The following is a 24,368-nucleotide window of genomic DNA, read 5'->3' as shown; positions in this document are numbered from 1 at the left end:
AATACAATGTAAATGCATGAATGCAAAGGAGGCATCAATTTTGATTCAATTCCCTTTAGAAAACTTCACTAGAAAATAAAATTCTTTACATAAAACTGAGTTACAAATAAAACTTTGCCTTAATGCTCAGAGCCTTAATTTTCCTAAGTAACGAGGCTAGCTCCTGCCCCCGATCTAACTCTAAATCATACTTCACGCTCAGTGTGTCTGCTTGTACTGCTAAAGCTTCCAAGTATTTAGCTACCTCCCGAATCTGGGTTATGGCTTCCCCCATAATGTAATCCCTGTTCCTGACTTGGTCTTGCGCATGGTGAAGTTGTTCCTTCCAACGTTCCTCACTTGCTTTGGAAAACAGGATCCGCATCTCATAGCTTTGCAGTGACGCTTCTAGTTCTTCTACTTTTCCTTTCATTTCTTCCACCTTACTCAAGCTTGCCCTCAACTCTATTACGATATTACGGCTTCGGTACTGATGAAGAGACTTCTCAAGTTCTGCCACTCTAGCCCTTAATTCACCTTGTTCATTTCTTCTTTCTGACAGACTCTTCTCTAAATGCTCATTTCGTCCCTGGGCCTCTCGGAATTTCCTTTCCCATTGGTCGGCTTTGGTTTTTTCCTTTCGAATTTCATGGCACCATTGTTCTGAAGTTTTACCTAACCCAGCAGTCCTTATAGACAGTCAGAACTTCTTATAATTCGTCTTCAAATTGTCTAGATCCTCTTCGGCCTTACTTTTCCCTTTTCTCCACTTCTCAACCTCTGACCTCTGAACTTCTACGTCTAATCTCAGATGCATCTTTTCTTCCTCCAATTGTTCGATCTTTTTCCCAAGCTCAGAACTCTTCTTCTCGAAGTCTTGTTTTATAATTTCCAACTCTGACGGGGTGACTTGTAACTGTTCCTCCATAGGTTGAGTGCTTTCTAAACTTAGCCAAGGAATATTATCATTGACCCTATTCCTAAACCATCCATTGTATTCGGGTGTCACCATGGAACCGACAGCCAACCTCTTCATCCAGCGAGTTTGCTTCCAAGCATTAGACAGTTCCCGAACCTTCTTCTTATAATGATCACCTTTAAAGGAGAATTCACACTAAGCCAGCCCGTAAGTTGTGGGTACAAACTGCCTCGATTTATATTATCTTAATGCAAGCAACAGAGTATACCCAGTAGCTCCCCAAATTCCTAACAACGGTACCCAATCAAAGTTCCCACATCGGTACAAGATTTCATCAGGAACCATCCAATAACCTCTCCACTCTATATCCCCCTCCTTGAGGTTTTAGAGGATTTCCATCCACTTCTCCTCTGAAATATCCTCTCTCCTTTGCATGGCTTCCTCCTTCTTTAACGGGGAATAACCTTTAGAAAAGACCCGGTAAGAAACCTTGTCTACCTTCCAAAAGTGCCCATGAAACCACACCATCAACAGCTGTGCACATCCAATAAACCGCCCCTCGCCTATCTTCCAACACATGCTCAAGGATCTGAATGTCTCAGCCAATATTGCAGGTACAGGTGTGATTCCCTTCTCAAGACGATTGAATAAGTCAGCGACTGCCTCATCCACGTGCCTTAAAGCCTTAGGAAAAATTTCCAATCCGTAAATGCTTAAGGCGAAGATATCAACCCTCTTTCTTTCATCCGGATGTGTTAAAACCAAATCTCTCAAATTCTCCTAAGGGATACATTTACTATTTCCCTTTTGTTGGATCCGAGCAGTGACCCAAGGCTCACTCATCCCTGAAATATTCATCAATTTCTTTGTGAAAGTTTGACCATTAAAAACCTTGGCATAAGCTTTTCCAACTTGCACTTTTGGACACTTGAGCAGGGTAGTATATCCTTCTACGGTAGGCACTAAATCCACTTCCCCAAAAGTGAAACACTTGTAAGTAGAATTCTAAAATTGAACCATAACTCAGAACAGGTGCTTCTCCACTTTAACTGTAATAGCCCAAAATTTGCCCGGCCCATAAAATAAACAAAAATAATAATAAAAGTTCTTTTACAGTCCATTTACAAAACCCAAATTGCTAGCCTATTTACAACACTACTTAGGGCCCATTTACAAACCATACCGGTAGCCCAAATACTCAAACCAGACCCAAATCAGCAAGGCCCAAGAAGGCCCAATACCTAAATTGAATCAGGAAACCCTAGCACTCCAATTGTCACGCCCCTTCATCTCGCGCCGTTCCAGTGACCCTTCATCGACTCCTCCATCGGCGCCGTGGCACCAGTTCCGTATCGGGCTAAAATTGGCACACGAATCAACGCCAGCACACTCATCGCCATGATATCCTCGTTGGTACCTGCAAAAAGGAAAGATCCACAGCAGAAAAGAGAAGCAAATATGGAAAGAAATCAAAGATTTCTTCCCAAAATGTAACAATTTACAGAAGGCTATAAAAGCCTCTATTTTCTAATTTGTAAGGGGACAATTTTTACATATATACAAATAAATACACGCATATATACAGAGAAGAAAGAAATAAGAGCAGTTTATTTCTGGAAAAAGGTGATTTAGTTACATATTTCGTTCCTTTTATTTTATTTCTTTTGTTCAACGCATACGAATCATTTTTTACAAAAAAGCTGTTAGTATTTAGAAAAAGGAAAAGACTACCTGTGATTCGCCTGAAAGAAGGAAGGCTTTTGACCTTCCAAACGTCGTGTACGGCGGCGCGTGTGGCGCGTGCAGCCTAATGGCCGGAGGTCAGAGCTCGGAAGGCTCTTCTTTTCTCCTCTTTCAGAGGATTTTAAGTTTTTTTTTAAAACCAGTTCTTAAAATGAATTTTGGGCCAAAATTTGATTTATATGGCATTATAAAAATGGTGCCGTTTTTGCTTAGTTTAATAAGCACCAAAACGACGCCGTTTAAATGAAAGATTCGCGTGTTGGACCGTGACCCGGGGAGGGTCCACGCGTTTTTAGTAGATGGGATAATTGCCCAATTGATCCTTCCGCAATTTTAATATTTATAATTTCATTTTATTTTTATTTGAATTTGACCCTAACCTTTTATCTTTGTTTCAACTTAGTCCTAGTTGCTATTATAAGGTCTATTTTGGAACGACGTCGTTTTGGGATTAGGGTCAAATTGCCCAATGAGTCCCTCAGCTTTTATCGCGTGTTTCAATTAGGTCCATTTTTTATTTTAAATTTAACCCTAGAGTTTTATTTTCATTTAATTTTAATCATTTTTTAAATTTATTTATTTTAAATATTTTATATAATATTTATTTTACTAACAACATTATGTATATATAAATAATTTATTATATATATTATTTTTACTTATGCATTTTTTATTATATTGTTTATATTTTATTTATATATTTTATTATATATTATATCATTTTATTATATATATTATCCATTATATTATATTATTTTAATATATATATTATATATTATTATTTTATTATTTATTATTATGTTTAATTTTAAAAATTTGTAAATTATTATTAAATAATAAATATATCATTATTAAATAATTAGTATTATGTAATATTCTAAAATTTACTATAAGGTTTTGCTCCTATTTAATATAATATTATTTTTATAAATATATATTAAGTTATTATATCATATAGTATATTTTTATATATATTAACCATTTTTAAAAATTTTCTCCTTTATTATTTATAGATTGTTGTAAATATTTTTTTGATACCTCCTTTATTTTTTAATTATATTTAGTTTTTATCTTTATTTTTTTAACCTTTTTATATGATCATAATTTGTTTTTTTTATCAGTATGTTGATTTATTTTATAAATTATTTATTATTTTTATGGTTTTTATATATTTGCATGAAAATTGATTATTTATGTTGTTATTTTAAGTTATGTTTGCATGAAATATTACTGTATAGATTATGTAATCTATATTGTTATATTCATTGTTTTCTATGTGGTATTGTGCATGAAATGATAATGTATGTATATTAGGTAACTTATGTCGGTATTTATCATTTTCTATATTACATTTACATGAAATGTTAAAATATATGTGTCATGTAGTTTATATTATTTAGTATTGATATCTTGTAATATGCCAAATGCATCATTGTTTTAATTCTTTTTATTAAATCCAAAAGAATTTTAAAAGTAAGACAATGTCTTTTGTATTTAGGAATTTGGGAAGTAGTGCCCTAACATGCTGGGTTGCGTTTTCCTGTTTGTCTAAATGTCTAAAGCATCCTTCTAAATAGACTTTGTAAATCACGAGATGATTTCAGTTATGAAAGTTTAAGAATATCATGCCCAATCATGCTGGATGTGATGTTTGTACTCTTTTGTAGCGAAGGAATCTCAATTTTCAACTCAAATTACTCTGGTTTTAAAAAGGATCCTACTTTTAAATTCTTTCAAACTTTTGACATTAAGATAGAAAACTATTCAATTTGGTACCAATTTTGGGCGTTGCGAGGGTGCTAATCCTTCCTCACACGTAACCGACTTCCGAACCTATTTTCTCTCATTTTCGTAGACCAAAATGTTTTATAAGGTGATCCAATCACACCTAAAAAGGTTGGTGGCGACTCCTGTTTTCAAAAATTCTCCTTTTTAAAAAGAAGAGTTTTGACAGCTTGGCGACTCCACTGGGGAACGTCATAAGAGAGTCAAGCCAAGAAATTGATTATTTTTTGTCTTAATGTCAAAAGTTTGGAAAAATTTTAAAATATTGATATTTTTACATGTGTTTGCTACATATGTTTGTTATTTTGATTTCGCACACATTGCATTTGCATGACCGCTGTGGATGCACCCTTAAGTGGGAGTGAGAAGCTACGATTTTGTGAGGTTTTCACCTTCGCATGGGCTAGTTGATTGCTTCCGGGATACATCCATACCTATGTTTTCGTGAGATTTTCATCTCCGCATGGCCATAGGGAAATGTGTCCCCCTGAACCGAACTTCGTCCATATGAGCCTATAATGGGTGAGGACCGAGGAATCTGCTGGTTCAGGTACCGTCGCTTTAGAATTGAAACACATATAGTGAGCTTTAAGTGCTTACCCTAGGGAGTATAGTGATTGCCTTTTGTAAGCTACCCTTATAAGTGCTTGTTTATTATACCTTTTATATATGACACTGACTTATTTTATTTTGCTATCATTGCATGTCACTCAACATTTAAAGGTATCGATTCATGGTTCGATTTCTAGATTAGAAAGTTTCGTAATGAGGAACGAATATCTTGATAAAGTGGAGGACAAAGCTTCTATCTGTGCGTGGTCAGAAAAACCCAGTTAGAGAAAGGAGATAGTGTCACCGAAGGGTATACGTCAGAGTTGTGGGACTTCACTCGTATTAGTTCAACACAGAATGAGTTTCAAGAGTTGAAAGACATTTGGGCCTAATGGGATGACAAGGCTAAGCAGATGTTCTACCAGAATTATGGAGATCTTCCCTATTTGCTAGACATCAATGTGGATAAGCATCTGTTTCGAGCTATGGTACAGTTTTGGAACCCTGCTTATAGTTGTTTTACATTTGGAGAGGTGGATTTAGTACCTACTTTGGAGGAGTATACGACCTTGCTTCGCTGTCCAAAAATTCAAGGTAACAAAGCTTATGTTAGGGCTGCTAATCTCTCAACTTTCGTGAAGAGATTAATGATGATCACAGGGATGAGTGAATAGTGAGCCGCAGCTCAAATCCAACAAAAGGGTGATGGTAAATGCATTCCGTGGGCAAGTTTGAGGGATCTAATATTGGCACACCCAGATGCGAAGAAGAGTGTTGATGTCTTGGCCTTAAGTATTTATGGTTTGGTGATTTTCCCCAAAGCTATGGGGCATATAGATGAAACAGTCGTGGATTTATTCGATAGACTTGGTAACAAACCTGTGCCTGCAATCCTAGCTGAGACGTTTAGATCCTTGAGTGCATGTCGGAGAGCTGGTGAAGGTAGATTCATTGGATGCGCACAGTTGTTGTTAGTATGGTTCCACAGTCACTTTTGGAAGTTTGATAAGGTTCCTTGCCAAGGGTTCTTTGAGGATTATTCTCCCTTAAAGGAAGCAGCAGCTACTCCAAGGAGAGACGACATTACAGAGGAAAGGTGGATGGAAATACTTCAGAATCTCCGAGAGGAAGATGTTATGTGGAAAGCCCCTTGGATGACTCCTAATGAAATCCTTTATTGTTGCGGAGGCTTTGATTGGGTACCTCTTCCTGGAATTTGGAGAGTTGTTGGTTATGCGCCATTACTCATCCTAAGGCAATACAAAGCAGGGCAGTTTATACCGGCAACACAAATGCTAGCTCAGAGTGATTTCTCATATAAGGGGGATCATTATAAGAAAAAGATGCAAGAGATTTCTGAGGCTTGGAAGAAGATTTGCTGTGTGAAGATTCTGACTAAAGGCCCGACTATAACTCTTGAGTACAAAGGGTGGTTTAGCAAGAGGATCAATGATAACATCCCTAGGCTGAGTTTAGGGGCTGCTCGATCGATGGAAGAGAGTTTACGAGTGATTCCATCAGAGTTAGAGGTCATGAAGCAAGAATTCAAAAGGAAGAATTTGGAGCTCGGGAAAAAGATAAAAAGGCTTGAAGAGGAGAAGATGTACCTAAGCTTAGACGTCGACATTCAAAAAATTGAGGTTGAAAAAGTGAAGAAATAAAAGAGGAAGATTGAAGAAGACCGAAATGACTTGAAGACCCAATATAAGAGGATACAGCTATCAATGAAGAGAGCTGGATTGGGGAATTCTTCAGAGTAATGGCAACAAGAGGTTCAAGAAGAAAAAGCCAAAGCCGAGTATTGAGAGAAGAAGTTTCAAGAGATGCAGGCACAGAATCAGGCCCTAGAGAAGGAGAATCAAGGATTAAAAGCTAAGGTGACTGAGCTTGGACGATCCCTTCATCATCACCGAAGTCGTAACTATGCAGTCAAATTAAAGGCAAGTCTGAACAAGATTGAGGAAATGAAGCACAATATTGGAGGGTTGGAAGCAGCATTGTAGAACTGTGAACTTTAGATTGAGCAGTTCAAGGCAAGAGAAGGACATTGGAAGGGAGAGCTTCACCATTTTCAGGATCAAGTCAGAGATAGGGACTATCTCTTGGGAGAAGTCATAATCCAGATTCGAGAGGTTGCTAATCATTTGCAAGACCTGGCAACGCAAGCTAATGTATTGAGTGTAAAGTATGAGTTAGTGTCAGATAGAGGTCGAGAGTTAGCTTTGTTATTGGATAGGGTTAAAATTCTGGGCCTGAGAGCGAAAGCGTATTTGTAATTCATTTTGTGTAAAGATTTTTGTTTCTTAAATAACGTTTTCTAAAAGAAATTGAATCAGAATTGATATCTTTTTGCATTCATGCATTTGCATCTCATCGCATCATATGCATTCCAATTTATAGAAGGACCCTAATTAGTTAAAATTATAGAGAGTGTGAGAGAGAAAGAAAGAGTGAGAGAAAGAAAACCTGGAAACAACACATCCTTATGGTACACGCACTAAGACAAAGAATATGGATCAAAGACTTGAGCAGATCCAGAAAGAAATGCAAGAGCAATTGCAGGAACAATTGGAAAAAATCCAACAAGAGATGAAGGATCAAATGTTGGAGGCTCAAATGAATATGATGGCTGAAATGGCCCAGCTGCTGAAGGGGGCAACGGATAAAGGAAAGGCCTCTATGACTATCACTGAAGAGGATAATGAGGATCATCCTCCGGGTTTTACTCCACCCCATGTGCAAACTCAGCCTGAGGCATATCTCCGAAGGCCGTCCATCACAATAAGGTCTCAACATGGGCAAGTCGATGCTGGAATACCCATGAATTTTCAAATTGGCTCAGGATCCAACCCGGGAGATAACCCTACCAATCCAGTCATCCCTGATTTAGATGTAGTTGAGAGGGAAGAGATAAGACTCGAATCATCAAGGCAATTAGAAGAACGTTGCAGATGGTTAGAGGATAAATTTAAGGCATTGGAAAACGCTGATAATCGTCAGGGAATTGATGCCAAGGACTTGAGTTTGGTCCAAGATTTGGTGCTTCCTCACAAGTTCAAGATGCCGAAATTTGAGAAGTACAATGGAACTACTTGCCCTGAGGCCCATATCACCATGTTCTGTAGGCGGATGACTGGCTATGTAAACAATGATCAATTATTGATCTATTGTTTTTAGGATAGTTTGGTTGGGGCAGTGGCTAGGTGGTACAATCAATTGAGTCGCACAATGATCGATTCTTGGAGAGACTTAGCGCAAGCCTTTATGCAGTAATATAATTATATGACCGACATGACTCCTGATAGAATCACTTTTCAGAACATGGAAAAGAAGCCTAATGAGAGCTTTAGGCAATATGCACAGAGGTGGAGGGAGGTTGCCATGCAAGTTCAACCACCGCTCTTGGAGAAAGAAACCACCATGCTGTTCATTAACACCTTGAAGGCCCCATTCATTACTCATATGGTTGGAAATACCACCAAGAGCTTTGCTGATATAGTTATGGCAAGAGAAATAATTGAGAATGCCATAATGGGTGGCAAGATAGAGGGGGAAACTGCTAAAAGATCGGCCCCAAGAAGGAAAGATAATGAGGTGAACAATACGAGTAGTTATAATTCAAAAGCGATTACAGTTAGTCAGCCCAGAGCAACTACAGTTGGGCAACAGGATTCTCAAAAGCAGGGATCTGGTTCGAGACAAAATTCTGAGAAGGTCTCATTTACGCCTATCCCGGTGACATATCGGGAGCTTTATCAAAGTCTATTTAATGCGCATGCAATAGCTCCTTTTCATTTGAAACCACTATAATCCCCATATCCCAAATGGTACGATGCAAACGCCAAATGTGAATGCCATGCAGGGATATCGGGGCATTCAATCGAAAATTGCACTGGCTTTAAAAAAGCAGTGGAAAGACTTATCGAGATGGGGGTCGTAAAATTTGATGACACCCCTAGTACAGAGAACCCGTTGCCAAACCATGGTCATCAAGGGGTAAACGTAATTGGGGACACTGGTATGAGAAGGATTAAAGAAGACATGGCTGAGGTAAAAATGTCGATGAAAATAATCTGGGAAGAAATAACGAAAGGAGAAATGATAATCTCTAAAGAGGGAAATAAAGGAGCGAGGGACTACTACGAGTTCCATGCAGAAGAGGGACACGAGATTTAGGAATGTGACGAGTTTAAGGCTTTGGTACAAAGCCTTATGGATAATAAGGAGCTAGAATTTTATGAAGCTAGCTCAGATGAGGGACATGTATGCGCATTGGAAGGTGAACCAAAGAATCAAAGAATCAACCAGCCAAGGATCATTATTTCTCTACCAAGAAATAATGAAGTCGAGACACAAACAGCGCTGAAAGTCATTATTCACAAACCCGTTTCCTTTCCTTATAAAGATGACAAGAGGGTACCCTGGAATTATGACTGCAATGTGACAATAACGGAGAGAGAAGATATAGCTAGTACTTCTAAGGAGGCTCAAGTTGAAGGATCCTACACACGTAGTGGGAAGCGTTATGATGCAAAAGGCATCAGAGTTGAGCCTACGAAAGTGAAAGCCTTTGACATCGAGAAGGAGAATAGGGCTGAGGTACATGTTAATGAGCCAGTGAAGGAAGAAGAAGCTAGAGAGTTTCTAAAATTCCTGAAACACAGTGAGTACAGCATGGTTGAAAAATTACGCAATCAACCAGCTCGTATATCAGTGTTGGCTTTGCTTCTCAGTTCAGAGGTACATCGTGAGGCATTAATGAAGGTGCTCAACGAGACTTACGTTACTAATGATATATCCATCAACAAGTTGGATCGATTGGTTAGTAACATAAGCGCTGACAACTTCATTTATTTTAATGATGATGAAATCCCACCTAGTGGCATAGGATCAGCTAAAGCTTTGCACATCACCACTCGCTGCAAAGGATATATATTGCCAAGTGTGCTTATTGATAATGGGTCAGCTTTAAATGTCATGCCACTGTCCACATTGAACAGATTGCCCATAGACAGTTCTCACATGAAAATATGCCATAATGTAGTGAGAGCATTCGATGGCACGGAAAGAAATGTCATGGGAAGAATTGATATCCCCTTGCTGGTAGGGCCAAATGTGTATGAGGTAGACTTTCTAGTGATGGACATCAAGCCCTCTTATAATTGCTTATTGGAGAGGCCTTGGATACATTCGGCAGGAGCGGTGCCCTCATCTTTGCACCAGAAATTAAAGCTAGTAACAAACAGACGGCTGATCACCATAAATGTGGAGGAAGACATTATAGCAGCAGTTACTAGTGGCGCACCCTATGTAGAGGCGAACGAGGAGGCCGTTGAGTGCTCTTTTCGTTCCTTAGAATTCGTTAATGCAACATTTATTTCAGAGGGTAATGAGGTGCCGGTGCCTAGGATGTCTAGAACCACAAGAATGGGTTTGCAGATAACAGTGGGGAAGGGAGCCTTGCCAGGAAAAGGATTGGGAAGATATCTCCAAGGAGGAATTCAAGTTCTAGAACTAAAAGAGAGAAGAGATCATTTTGGTTTGGGTTTCAGGCCAGATCACAGGCAAAGAATGAAGGAAATAGAGAAGCGTCAAGAAAGAAGAATGGCGCATTTAAGTGGAAGAGAGGTAGAGTTGGAATCAATGGCGTTCCCTCATATATCCCAGGCCTTTATATCAGGAGGGATAATTCACCCTAAGAGAGGGTTGTTCGAAAAAAAAAGTCATCATATCAATGCTGTATATAATGAAGAGTCTGAACGAAGAAACCTTGAGGGCATTCGCCTTTACAAACCGGGAAGCTCTTTAAATAATTGGACTGCAGAAGAACTTCCTGTAGTTTTTAAAGATTTTTCAGAGTAATTTTCAGAACACTCTTGTTGCTCTAGAGCCTAGGAGTAATAAGATTTCATTTGTAAAATAGGCTCATGTTCGGATATTTACATTTCAATAAAACACAACTTTTGTTATCAATCCGAGTGAATATTCTTTTATACCGATCAATATTCTTCTAACCTTCTTAAAATTCTTTCAAATTTTTTCATTTCATTCATAACATATAAACAAACATTCTTAAATTCATTCATTCTTTGTACATTCTTTCGTACCCTCCAGGTCCCTAGATATCAATGACATGGGCACTGATACTACAGATCCTGAATTCTTTTTTGAGCAAGACATGTGTTTAGAGGAACCTCAGGATTTTGAAGATGACAGGGATTGTAATGTGTCTCCAGATCTGTTGAGAATGGTGAAACAAGAGGAGAAACAAATACTACCCTGTGAGAAAGAGACAATAAAGAATGTAGTCTTGGAGGAAGGAAAATAGGTGAAAATTGGGACACACATTCTAAGGAAATGAGACAAGATCTTGTTGAGCTGCTACATGAATTCAAAGATATCTTTGCATGGTCATATCAGGATATGCCAGGGTTAAATACTGATATCGTGGTACATCATCTCCCCATAAGATAGGATTGTAAGCCAGTCCAACAAAAATTGTGAAGGATGAGGCCTGATATTGTACTGAAAATAAAAGATGAAGTCAAGAAGCAGTTTGATGTTGGATTCCTACAAGAGGTTAAGTATTCAAAATGGGTGGCTAACATTGTGCCTGTCCCTAAGAAGGATGGGAAGGTACGAATGTGTGTTGATTACAAAGATTTGAACAAAGCTAGCCCAAAGGACAACTTTCCTTTACCCCACATCGACACTTTGGTAGACAATACAGTGAGATATTCATTGTTTCCCTTTATGGATGGCTTTTCAGGGTACAATCAGATAAAGATGCATCCTGGGGAGATAAAACCACCTTCATAACATTGTGGGGAACCTTTTGTTACAAGGTAATGCCCTTTGGGCTGAAGAATGCAGCAGTAACATATCAAAGGGCTATGGTGACCTTATTCCATGATATGATGCATAAGGAGATTGAGGTGTATGTTGATGACATGATTGCCAAATCTCGAACAGAGACGGAGCATATTGAAGTCTTGAGGAAGTTGTTCCTGAGATTGAGAAAGTTTCAGTTGAAGCTTAATCCGGCAAAGTGCATCTTCGGAGCTAGGTCGGGGAAGTTATTGGGCTTTGTGGTCAGCGAAAAGGGAATAGAAGCTGACTCAGACAAGGTTAGAGCCATACGAGAATTGCCTCCACCACGTACTCAGAAGGAAGTTCGGGGTTTTCTTGGAAGGTTGAATTATATCGCTCGGTTTATTTCACAATTAACCGAGAAATGTGATCCTATATTTCGCCTCCTTAGAAAACACAACCAAAGTACTTGGGATGAGGAATGCCAGAATGCTTTTGATAAAGTCAAGCAATACTTGTTAAACGCTCCAGTGTTATCCCCGCCCAGTCCAAATAGACCATTAATTCTGTACTTATCAGTGTTTAGTAATTCTATGGGAGGTGTGCTTGGTCAATATGATGAGTTAGGAAGGAAAGAGAAGGCAATATATTACCTCAGTAAGAAGTTCACAGAGTGTGAGATGAGATATTCGTCAATTGAGAAGTTGTGTTGTGCTTTAATCTGGACGACTCGAAGGTTGAGGCAATATATGCTATATCATACAACTTTGCTAATTTCGAAACTTGATCCATTAAAGTACATGATGGAGTCAACAGCCCTAAATGGAAGAATGACAATGTGGCAAGTACTGCTTTCAGAGTTTGATACTATCTATGTGAGTCAAAAAGCTATGAAAAGAAGCGCGATAGCATAATTTCTGGCTAGCAGAGCTCTAGAAGATTATGAAATATTGAGCTTTGATTTCCCTAATGAGGAGTTGATGTATGTGGCAACTACTAAAGAATATCCTTGGAAGCTGAACTTTAACGGTGCATCCAACGCGGGAGGAAATGGAATTGGGGCAGTCTTAGTATCCTCAAATGGTGATCATTATCCATTTACATGTAAATTGGATTTTGACTGTACAAACAATATGGCCGAGTATAAAGCATGCATCATGGGGATTCGAACGGTCAAAGAGCGAAAAATTAGAACCCTGGAAGTATATGGAGACTCTGTGTTGGTAATTTACCAGCTTAGGGGTAAATGGGAGACAAGGGACCCGAAGTTGATTAATTATCGAAAGGTAGTTTTGGAGTTACTTGAAGAGTTTGATAATATCACCTTCAATTATCTCCCACAAGACGAAAATCAGATGGCAGATGCTTTAGCAACACTAGCTTCCATGATTAAAGCAAATAAAAAAGAGGATGTGAGACCAATTCAGATGAGTATTTCTGAGGCTCCAGCTCATTGTTGTAACATTGAAGAAGAGGAAAAGGATGACCATCCTTGGTATCAAGATATATTACTGTATGTGAGAAATCGTGAATATCCTAAGCAGGCAACTGAGAATGACAAAAGAACCTTGAGGAGGTTAGCCTACGAATATGTACTAGATGGGACATCCTTTATAAAAGAAGGAAAGATCAAATGCTTTTGAGATGTGTCAACGCTGTAGAAGCTAGACAAATCTTGGAAGAAGTACATGAAGGTGTTTGTGGGACACATGTTAATGGCTTTATAATGGCAAGGCAAATCATAAGGTTTGGATACTATTGGTCTACTATGGAAGGAGATTGTATCAGCTATGCCAAGACATGTCATAAATGCCAGATATATGGGGACAAGATTCATGTACCACATTCACCTTTGCATGTTATGACTTCTCCATGGCCCTTTTCTATGTGGGGCATGGATGTCATTGGGCCAATATTACCAAAAGCTTTGAATGGGCATCGTTTCATTTTCGTGGTCATTGACTACTTCAAGAAATGGGTAGAAGCAGCTTCATATGCTAGTGTTACCAAGTCGGCAGTAAGTCGATTCTTGAAAAAGGAGATCATTTGTCGGTATAGAATGCCTGAGAGGATCATATCAGACAATGCTTTAAACTTGAATAACAGCACGATTGCGAAAGTCTGTAGCCAATTCAAGATCAAACATCATAATTCATCTCTATATCGCCCAAAAATGAATGAGGCAGTGGAAGCTGGCAACAAAAATATCAAGAAGATAGTGGGGAAAATGACTGAGACCTACAGAGATTGGCATGAGAAATTACCATTTGCACTCTTTGTCTATCGAACGTCCGTCAGAATCTCTACTGGGGCAACTCCTTTCTCGTTGGTTTATAGGATGGAGGCAGTGTTACCCATTGAAGTAGAAATACCGTCTCTTCGAATTTTGTCAGAGATAAAGCTAGATGAAGCAGAATGGATTCAATCGCGGTATGATCAATTGAACTTGATTGAAGAAAAGAGGCTAAGGGCTATTCATCATGGTTAGATGTATCAGAAGTGAATGATGCGAGCTTATAACAAGAAAGTTCGTCCAAAAGAATTTCACGAAGGGGACCTTGTACTGAAAAATATTCTTCCCATACAGAAGGACTTTAGAGGAAAATGGATGCCGAATTGGGAAGGGCCGTATGTTGTGAAGAAGGCTTTCTCTGGTGGTGCACTGATTTTGACAGAAATGGATGGGAAGAGTTTACCCAATCCAGTGAATTCAGACTTAGTCAAGAAGTACTTTGTCTAAAGAGAAGGGAATCCAAGGTGAAAACCCGCAAAGGGCACTTTGAGACTTCTAAAAAAAAGATGGAGAGGCCAAGGTGAAAACCCACAAAGGGCGCCTTGAGACCAAAGGGGATTTTGAGTTGAAAACCCCAAAGGGCAGCTCAAATTTTGAAAACATACAGTGGCCTTGCTATACCAAATTCAACAAGAATTGGAGTATGTTACATACCGGGGCATCAACAAAGTACTTTAGATCTTCTAAACACATGTTAAACTCAAAACAGTCTTCATGAAGTTTGTATACAGAAGCCCAAGCTATGATATGTAGGGCACCTGATTTTTGTCATGTTTACTATCTTTGAATTCTTTTTCTTCTCAAAGATATGTTTTTAGATTAATTTCCTTTTGGACTTTTGATAATTTATCTAACTATTCTCAAGATCAAATTATTCGTCTTCCGTAATTCATAAAGTGTGTTGCATAGAAATAATGATTGATGAACTAAATATTTTTACAAATGAAGTTTTGGCATATTACTCTAGAAATATTTAGATAATACGAGAAATTAAAACAGGATAATTGTTTGAAAATTCCCATGAGTGGAGGTCGAAGGTACTCGAGAAAATTTCTTTTTCAGTCCAAAGGGCAATTGGACAATTCAAATGATTCAATCCTAGGAGATGATCATCTCTGGTAGGTCGTAACATTCGAAGAATGGTATAATAGGATCAATTTGATTCAGAGCATATGAGCAGAATATGATTGATACTTCGAGTAAAATAAAGATGAAATTTTGATGGATGAATGAGTAAAAGGCGTCCAAAATAGGAGTCATTTTCATAACATTTTGCATCATAATATGTCTAATTAGGACCATTTGACTCATTTTGATCATGGCATCCTAATCATTAGACATGAGCACATACTCATTCTACAGGTTATGTCCTTTAGAGGACAATGTAGATCGAAGATAGCAGATTTGGCATCTCTGTATTGACGGGGAGTAAATCGAAGAAATCGAAGATGACAGATTTAGCATCTCTGTATTAGATGGGGAGCAAATCGAAGATCAAAGATGACAGATTTGGCATCTCTGTATTAGACAGGGAGCAGATTGAAGGTAGCAGATCTAATATTCGTGTGTTTACATCGAAGAAGATCGAAGATGATAGATTTGGCATCTCTGTTTTAGACGGGGAGCAAGTCAAAGATAACAGATCTGACATTCGTGTATTTACATCCAAGCAGATCGAAGATGACAGATTTGGCATCTCTGTATTAGACGGGGAGTAGATCAAAGATCGAAGATGACAGATTTGGCATCTCTGCATTAGACGGGGAATAGATCGAAGGTAGTAGATCTGATATTAGTGTGTTTACATTGAAACAGATCAAAGATGATAGATTTGGCATCTCTATCAAATGGGGAGCATATCGAAGATAGCAGATCTGACATTTGAAGCAGATCGAAGATAGTAGATTTGGCGTCTCTGTATTTGACGAGGAGCAGATCAAGGATATTAACATGGCGTCTCTGAGTTTGCAAGGAGCAAATTGAAGACCAGGAAGTCAGGATCTGATAAGACCGGGCAAATTTGGACCTTTTATAGTCTTTGCTCTATTCCTGTTACACAGTGATGAGCAAAGAGGGGCAGCTGTAATAGCCCAAAATTTTCCTGGCCCGTAAAATAAACAAAAATAATAATAAAAGTTATTTTATAGTCCATTTACAAAACCCAAATTGCTAGCCTCTTTACAACACTACTTAGGGCCCATTTACAAACCATACTGGTAGCCCACATTACACCTAAAACCCTTTAGCGCAAATACTCAAACCAGACCCAAATCAGCAAGGCCTGAGAAGGCCCAATGCCTAAACTGAATCAGGAAACCCTAGGGTTTCCAGAAACCTTCGCGCCACAAGCACTCCAATCGTCACGCCCCTTCGTCTCGCGCTGTTCTAGTGGCCCTTCATCGACGCCTCCATCGGCGCCTTGGCTCCAGCTCCGTATCACGCCGGAATTGGCGCAAGAATCAACGCCAGCACACTCATCGCCATGATATCCTCGCTGGTACCTGCAAAAAGGAAAGATCCAACGCAGAAAAGAGAAGCAAATATGGAAAGAAATCAAAGATTTCTTTCCCAATATGTAACAATTTACAGAAGGCTATAAAAGCCTCTTTTTTCTAATCTGTAAGGGGACGATTTTTACATATATACAAATAAATACACACATATATACAGAGAAGAAAGAAATAAGAGCAGTTTATTTTTGGAAAAAGGTGATTTAGTTACATATTTCGTTCCTTTTAGTTTATTTCTTTTCTTCAACGCATACGAATCGTTTTTTACAAAAAAACTGTTAGTATTTAGAAAAAGGAAAAGATTACCTGTGATTCACCCGGAAGAAGGAAGGCTTTTGACCTTCCAAAAGCCGTGTAAGGGGGCGCGTGTGGCCCGTGGGCGCGTGCGGCCCGTGGGCGCGTGCAACCCAGTGGCCGGAGGTCAGAGCTCGGAAGGCTCTTTTTTTCTCCTCTTTCAGAGGATTTTAAGTTTTTTTTTTTTTAAAACCAGTTCTTAAAATGAATTTTGGGCCAAAATTTGATTTATATGGCATTATAAAAATGGTGCCGTTTTTGCTTAGTTTAATAAGCACCAAAACGGCACCGTTTAAATGAAAGATCCGCGCGTGGACCCGTTACCTGGGGAGGATCCGCGCGTTTTCAGTAGATGGGATAATTGCCCAATTGATCCTTTCGCAATTTTAATATTTATAATTTCATTTTATTTTTATTTTAATTTGGCCCCAACCTTTTATCTTTGTTTCAATTTAGTCCTAGTTGCTATTATAAGGTCTATTTTGGAACGACGTCGTTTTGGGATTAGGATCAAATTGCCGAGTGAGTTCCTCAGCTTTTATCGCGTGTTTCAATTTGGTGCATTTTTTATTTTAAATTTAACCCTAGAGTTTTATTTTTATTTAATTTTAATCCTTTTTTAAATTTATTTATTTTACTAACAACATTATGTATATATAAATAATTTATTATATATATATATTATTTTTACTTATCCATTGTTTATTATATTGTTTATATTTTATTATATATTATATCATTTTATTATATATATTATCCATTATATTATATTATTTTAATATATATTATATATTATTTTTAATTTTAAAAATTTGTAAATTGTTATTAAATAATACATATATCATTATTAAATATTTAGTATTATGTAATATTCTAAAATTTACTATAAAGTTTTGTTCCTATTTAATATAATATTATTTTTATAAATATATATTAAGTTATTATATCATATAGTATATTTTTATATATATTAACCATTTTTAAAAAATTTCTCCTTTATTATTTATATATTGTTTTAAATATTTTTTGATACCTCATTTATTTTTTTAATTATATTTAGTTTTTATCTTTATTTTTTTAACCGTTTTATATGATCATAATTTATTTTTTTTATCAATATGTTGATTTATTTTATAAATTATTTATTATTTTTATGGTTTTTATATATTTGCATGAAAATTGATTATTTATGTTGTTATTTTAAGTTATGTTTGCATGAAATATTGCTGTATAGATTATGTAATCTATATTGTTATATTCGTTGTTTTCTATGTGGTATTGTGTATGAAATGATAATGTATGTATATTAGGTAACTTATGTCGGTATTTATCATTTTCTATATTACATTTACATGAAATGTTAAAATATGTATCATTTAGTTTATATTATTTAGTATTGATATCTTGTAATATGCCAAATGCATCATTGTTTTAAATTTTTTTTATTAAATCCAAAAGAATTTTAAAAGTAAAGCAATGTCTTATGTATTTAGGAATTTGGGAAATAGTGCCCTAACATGCTGGGTTGTGATTTCCCGTTTGTCTAAATGTCTAAAGCATCCTTCTAAATAGACTTTGTAAATCACGAGATGATTTCAGTTATAAAAGTTTAAGAATATCATGCCCAATCATGCTGGATGTGATGTTTGTACTCTTTTGTAGCGAAGGAATCTCGATTTTCAACTCAAATTACTCCGATTTTAAAAAGGATCCTACTTTTAAATTCTTTCAAACTTTTGACATTAAGACAGAAAACTATTCAATTTGGTACCAATTTTGGGCGTTGCGAGGGTGCTAATCCTTCCTCACACGTAACCGACTTCCGAACTTGTTTTCTCTCATTTTCGTAGACCAAAATGTTTTATAAGGTGATCCAATCACACCTAAAAAGGTTGGTGGCATTTTTAAAAAGAAGGGTTTCGACATTAACATCTAGCAAGTAGGATATATCGCCATAGCTTTGATAGAACAACTGTTTGGTTCCTTCATCCCAATGAGCCCATATATCTCTCAACTCTTGCAACTCATTCTGTGTTACATTGACGCGAGTGAATTCCTGCAACTCTGATGTATATCCTTCTGCCAAGCTATCCCCTTTCTCTGATTGTAACTTCTCTGACCATGCACGGACGGCCACATTATCCTCAACTTTATTAAGAAATTCATTCTGCATGTTAAACTTTCTAACTCAGTAATCGAATACGAATCAACACCTCCTTTAGTATGCAATGTCATGCAAAACACAATCAAAACAAAACACAAGTTAGTATCAAATATAAGTGATAAAATACAAGCACAACAAACACACATATGGGCAAATACTAAAGCTTGATGCGGCTCTACCCAAGGATAGCTCTTAAGGTTCACTATATGTGATTCAATTCTAGAGAGAAGGTACCTGAACCAGCAGATTCCTCAATCTTCACATATTATAGGCTCATATGGATCGAGCTCGATTCAGGGGAATACATTTTCCTATGACCATGCGGAGATGAAAATCTCACGAAATCATAAGTATAGATGTATCCCAGAAGCAATCCACTAGCCCATGCGGAGGTGAAAACCTCACGAAAGCATATTTTGTTACTCCCACTTAGAAGGTGTGACCACAGTAGTCATGCAATGTAATGCAATATTATTCTACAAGACTCGAACCATAACAATCATACGAACAAATGCAATCATGATTTTCAAAACAATTTTTTAATACTTCGACAAAAAGACAACAAATAATCGATTTTATGGCTTGACTCTCTTGTTCGGTCCCCAGTGGAGTCGTCAAGCTATCGAAACCATTTTTTTATTTGAAGAAAAATGGGGATCGACTTTAAAAAAATGAAAATGGAGTCGCCACCAATCCTTTTTGTTTAGGTGTGATTAGGTCACCTAATAAAATATTTCATTCCATTTAAATAAATTTTGGCCTAAATAAATTTGAGAAAATGGGTTCGGGAGTCGGTTACGTATGATGAATGATTAGCACCCTTACTGCGCCCAAAATTGGTACCGAATTGATTAAGTACTATCCTTATGTCTAAGATTTAAAGCTATTTTTGAAATATGGTTCATTTTAAAACATTTGAATGGTTTAAGTTGGTCGTCAAAATTTTCTTGTTTCAAAGGAATGGAGCATCACGTCCAGCACGATAGGACACAATCCTTTATACCCTCGAAAACACGATGAATTTTTTACTTCCAAAAGTTTATACGTTGAGAACTACAAAAGGATGCCCAATTATTTAGTCCAATGAAAAACTGAAACCCAGCATGATAGGGCACGATTCCCCAAATTTCCAAACATTGAACATTGCCTTATCTTAGAATTTAGAAAACACGAGTGAAATCCCAAAGAAATATTCGACTATTTCGGGCAAATGGGAAACCGAAACCCAGCACGATAGGCCACGAATCTCCGAATTTCCAAATATCAAACATTGCCTTGTTTTAGGATTTAGAAAACACGAGTAAAATTCTAAAGGAATATTCGATTATTTTGAACAAACGGGAAATCGAAACCCAGCACGATAGGGCACTATTCCCCGAATTTTCAAACATCGAATATTGTCTTGGTTTTAAGGAATTTTCAAACGAATAATTGTAAAAACCAGCTTAAAACACATTATTTTGTCTTGAAATAGAATAGAATCATTAGTTTTAAAGAGTTGGGCCTTATAAAACAACATTTCGTAAACCAAAAGAAAAAATAAAAACATGGGATAATATGTATGCATAAAATACAATGATGGATGAATGAAGATAATATATCTTATTTAATCGGCTAACAAAATAAACACTTTAAATATAACTCAATTTCAATCATGTATGGAGAATAATTGATATAACAATACCAAAACGAAAATAATAATATAACAATACATCACAACAAAATAGAACAAAACAATACACAATAATATGCCACAATAATATACAAAGCCTAATATAACATAATCAATACAAGATGTACAAAACAAAATGAAAATTATAGAATGGATGGATAAAACAATATGGTATAAAACAAGTTTAAAATAATGATAAATACGTAATATATAATATACGAATTGATGGATTAAAAAAAACTAGAAATATATATGTAATCATTTAAATAAGTGTTATAGAATGGATATTTTAAATCAAATAATATACAAGGGACTAAAAAAAATTTGTTAAAATATATAAAGGAAAATTTAAATAATGTATAGGATGTAAAAGGATAACAAAAATACATAAAAATATATATAATCTTAAGAAACACATATAATAGGTTTACAAAAACATACATATGCATAAATAAGTTTGGAAATAATTATTTGTAAAAAGGAAATGCACTTAATAATGCATTTAAGATTAAATTAATTTTATTATAAATTATATATAATAGGTGTCGAGATCATTTTCAAATCGAGTTTTGAAAAATGGGAATCGATTTTAAAAAACGAAAACGGGAGTCGCCACCAATCTTTTTAGGTGTGATTGGATCACCTAATAAAATGTTTTAGTTTAAAACATTAATTTTGGTCTACGAAAGTCGAGAAAACGGATTCGGGAGTCGGTTACGTATGAGGAAGGGTCAGCACCCTTATAACGCCCAAAAATTGGTACCTAATTGATTATCAAGTGTCTTTAATGTCGGAAATTTGAAAAATTTTAAGATGTAATCCTCTTTAAAATACTTTGATTTTGAAAATTTGGTTTCACTCGTATCAAAACATTGACACTAAGTTAACCTTTTGGAAATCCCTATCTCGAAACGACAAATCACCACATCTAATGAGTTAGGACACAACGCTTTGAAATTCCAAGACAGTTGCTTACATTTTGAAAACCTTTAAAAACTTAGAAGGATACTTGACTATTCGAACTTAACGAGAAAAGTTGCAAACCAATAAGTTAGGGCACTACTTTTTCGAAATTTCCAAACACCAAGCATTGCCTTTATATTTTTTTGAAAATTTTGGAGCCTTGTCTTTTTTGAATCTGATGCATGAGGGATTATTTTGTATCATAAATCATAAATAATACATGCATTTAAACAAAATGATGGCGATGATATAAAAATCATGCATCAGATTCATACATATACATATAAAGTAAATATTAACGATATGCATACAAAGATATATATAGCATGAATCGAGAATGAATAAGCAAAATATACAAACATATAAAATAATAATTAAATGATGCATGATATAAAAAACAATAATCAAATAATGTATGATATACAAATAGAAGAAATATAATATCAATCTGCATGTCCACAAAATATAACATATAATAATAATAATAATAATAACATTTAACACATACATGTTCATGCAATATAAAAATCTACAAAAGAATTAATAAAAAATGATTGATTGCTGACAACAAATGCATATAATTAACAATAAGATATTTCATAACAATTTTAAAATAGTATTTAATATATAATATATAATATATAATAACAAGAATATTTACAAAAGAATAATAATTATATGGTAATATATTAGCTTGAAAGTATGTAAGAGAATTCGTAATATAAATTTAAAATGAAATGATATATATATAATAATTAATTAATTAATTAATAATGAAATGTGTATATAATATGAGTTAAAAATATGATTTAATAATAACAATTTACAAATTTAAAATAATATATATAATTTAAACATAAATAATATATTTGGTAATATGTAACATACATAATATATATAAAATAATAAGCAACATACAAGTAAAACATAATAAATATTATATAATAAAATATATGGGAAATAATATAATAAATATAGCATGTAATAATGAAAATTTATATGTAAAAATAATATGTATAAATAATATATGTAAAAATATAATAATATATATAAAAATAATAATTATGAGAGAATTAATATATAATAAACAATCATAATACATATAAAAAATAACACTTATAAAATAATTTTATGGAAGTAAAATTAAAATAAAACAAATAATAAAATATATATATAGAATAATAAAATAAGTATAGGACTAAATTTAGAGTTTAGCAAAATTAATGGGCGAATTTTGAAAGGAATAAAACTGAAATAAGGTCCTATTTAAAATGTAGGCAAAATTAGAGGGACTCACTGGACAAATTGCCCTATTCCCAAAACGGTGACGTTTTCCAGAATATAATTTAATAGCCATAAGGACTAAATTAAAACTAAAATAAAATAATGGGCCAAATTATAAAATAAAATAAAGTTTGATTGTAAGTACAAAAGGGATAGAAGGATCGATTGGGTAATTAACCCAATTCTAAAAAATGCGCGGATCCTCCCCGGGTAATCGGGTCAATGTGCGGATCCTTAGGTCACAAAACTATGTCGTTTTGTCAAGGCTATATAAGCCAGATTATTAGCCTTAAAATCATTTGAAACCGGTTTAAAAAAATTTAAGAATTCTCTCTGAAAGGGAGAGAGGAGGGAGCTCCGGGCTCTGGCCTCCGTTGGCCACACACCGGTCACGCGCCCACGCGCCACCCTAAGGACCACCGTACACGGTGGCTAGGGTTTAAAAACCCTTCCTTTCACTCGTCGTTCGCCAGGTAACTTCCTTCCTTTTTTTTTTTGTAATCTATATTTTTGCTAAAACAGTTTATATACATGTATATGTTACAAAAATAGTAAAAAAATATATGGTTAAATCATCTTTTCTGAAACTGTTTGTATCTTTCTGAATAAGTATCTGTAAGTATGTATTTCTATGCTCTTAAAAAAATCGGTCCTTTTACAATGGTTTGATTTGGGATTTTATAGCCACTGTTTATTACAAAAATTTAGGAAAGAAATCTTTTTATATCTTTCCATATTTGCTTTGCTTGTTGCTGTGGTTCTTTCCCTATTTTGCAGGTGCTTGCGGAAAATCCGGTGATGGAAGGGTTGCTGGCGTTAATGGAGGCCTGCAGTCTGGTGGTGGTGTCGGTGGGGTGCTGATTACGGAGGCAGAACCCTGAATGGTGGCCTTGATTGGGGAGCTGGACAGACACTCCCCGAACCATCCAGAAGCAGTTGCGGCGCGAGGGAGAGAGCTAGGGTTAGAAACCCTAGCTGATGATTTTAGGTTTTGGGCCTCTGAGAGTTTGGGTCAATTGGGCCCCTTTTTAATTGAGTCTGCTAGGTAGTATTGGGACTCGGGTGTAATGGGTTTGTTTGGGTTGCAACTGTTAGGGCTATTTGGATGTATATTTGGACTCTTGTAAGCTGGACTTTATGGACTGTTAAATAATAATTATTCATTTGGTTTATTTAAGCCCGGTCATATTTGGGCTCTTACAGCTGCCCCTCTTTGCTTATTGTTGTGTAACAGGAATCAAGCAAAGACTCATAGAAAGACCAAATTTGACCGGCCCTATCATGGTATTCAATTTTCTTTATGACAGAGATGCCAAATCTGCTTCTTCGATTTGTAGAGATGCCAAATCATCTTGGATCTAGCTTCAGTGAAATTATCTGAAGGTATGACCTGCCATGTA

At 35.9% G+C, this 24,368-nt stretch overlaps 2 protein-coding genes across 2 annotated transcripts; both read left to right on the top strand.

The window, feature by feature from the left end:
• Positions 1 to 5,802: 5,802 nt before the first annotated feature.
• Positions 5,803 to 6,639, top strand: LOC107902511 (uncharacterized). Its single transcript, XM_016828680.1, has one exon. The coding sequence runs from the start codon at positions 5,803 to 5,805 to the stop codon at positions 6,637 to 6,639; it is 837 nt and encodes a 278-aa protein (XP_016684169.1).
• A 2,551-nt stretch (positions 6,640 to 9,190) lies between these two features.
• On the top strand, positions 9,191 to 13,431 carry LOC107902512 (uncharacterized). Its single transcript, XM_041111936.1, has 3 exons — positions 9,191 to 10,754; positions 11,951 to 12,105; positions 13,333 to 13,431. The coding sequence occupies exons 1-3, from the start codon at positions 9,191 to 9,193 to the stop codon at positions 13,429 to 13,431; spliced, it is 1,818 nt and encodes a 605-aa protein (XP_040967870.1).
• Positions 13,432 to 24,368: the final 10,937 nt, after the last annotated feature.

The sequence above is a fragment of the Gossypium hirsutum genome, chromosome A05 (genome assembly GCF_007990345.1).
Source record: "Gossypium hirsutum isolate 1008001.06 chromosome A05, Gossypium_hirsutum_v2.1, whole genome shotgun sequence".
In the NCBI taxonomy this organism is placed as follows: Eukaryota; Viridiplantae; Streptophyta; class Magnoliopsida; order Malvales; family Malvaceae; genus Gossypium; species Gossypium hirsutum.
The sequence above is the reverse complement of the archived record's forward strand: the minus strand, read 5'-3'. Positions and strand labels throughout refer to the sequence as shown.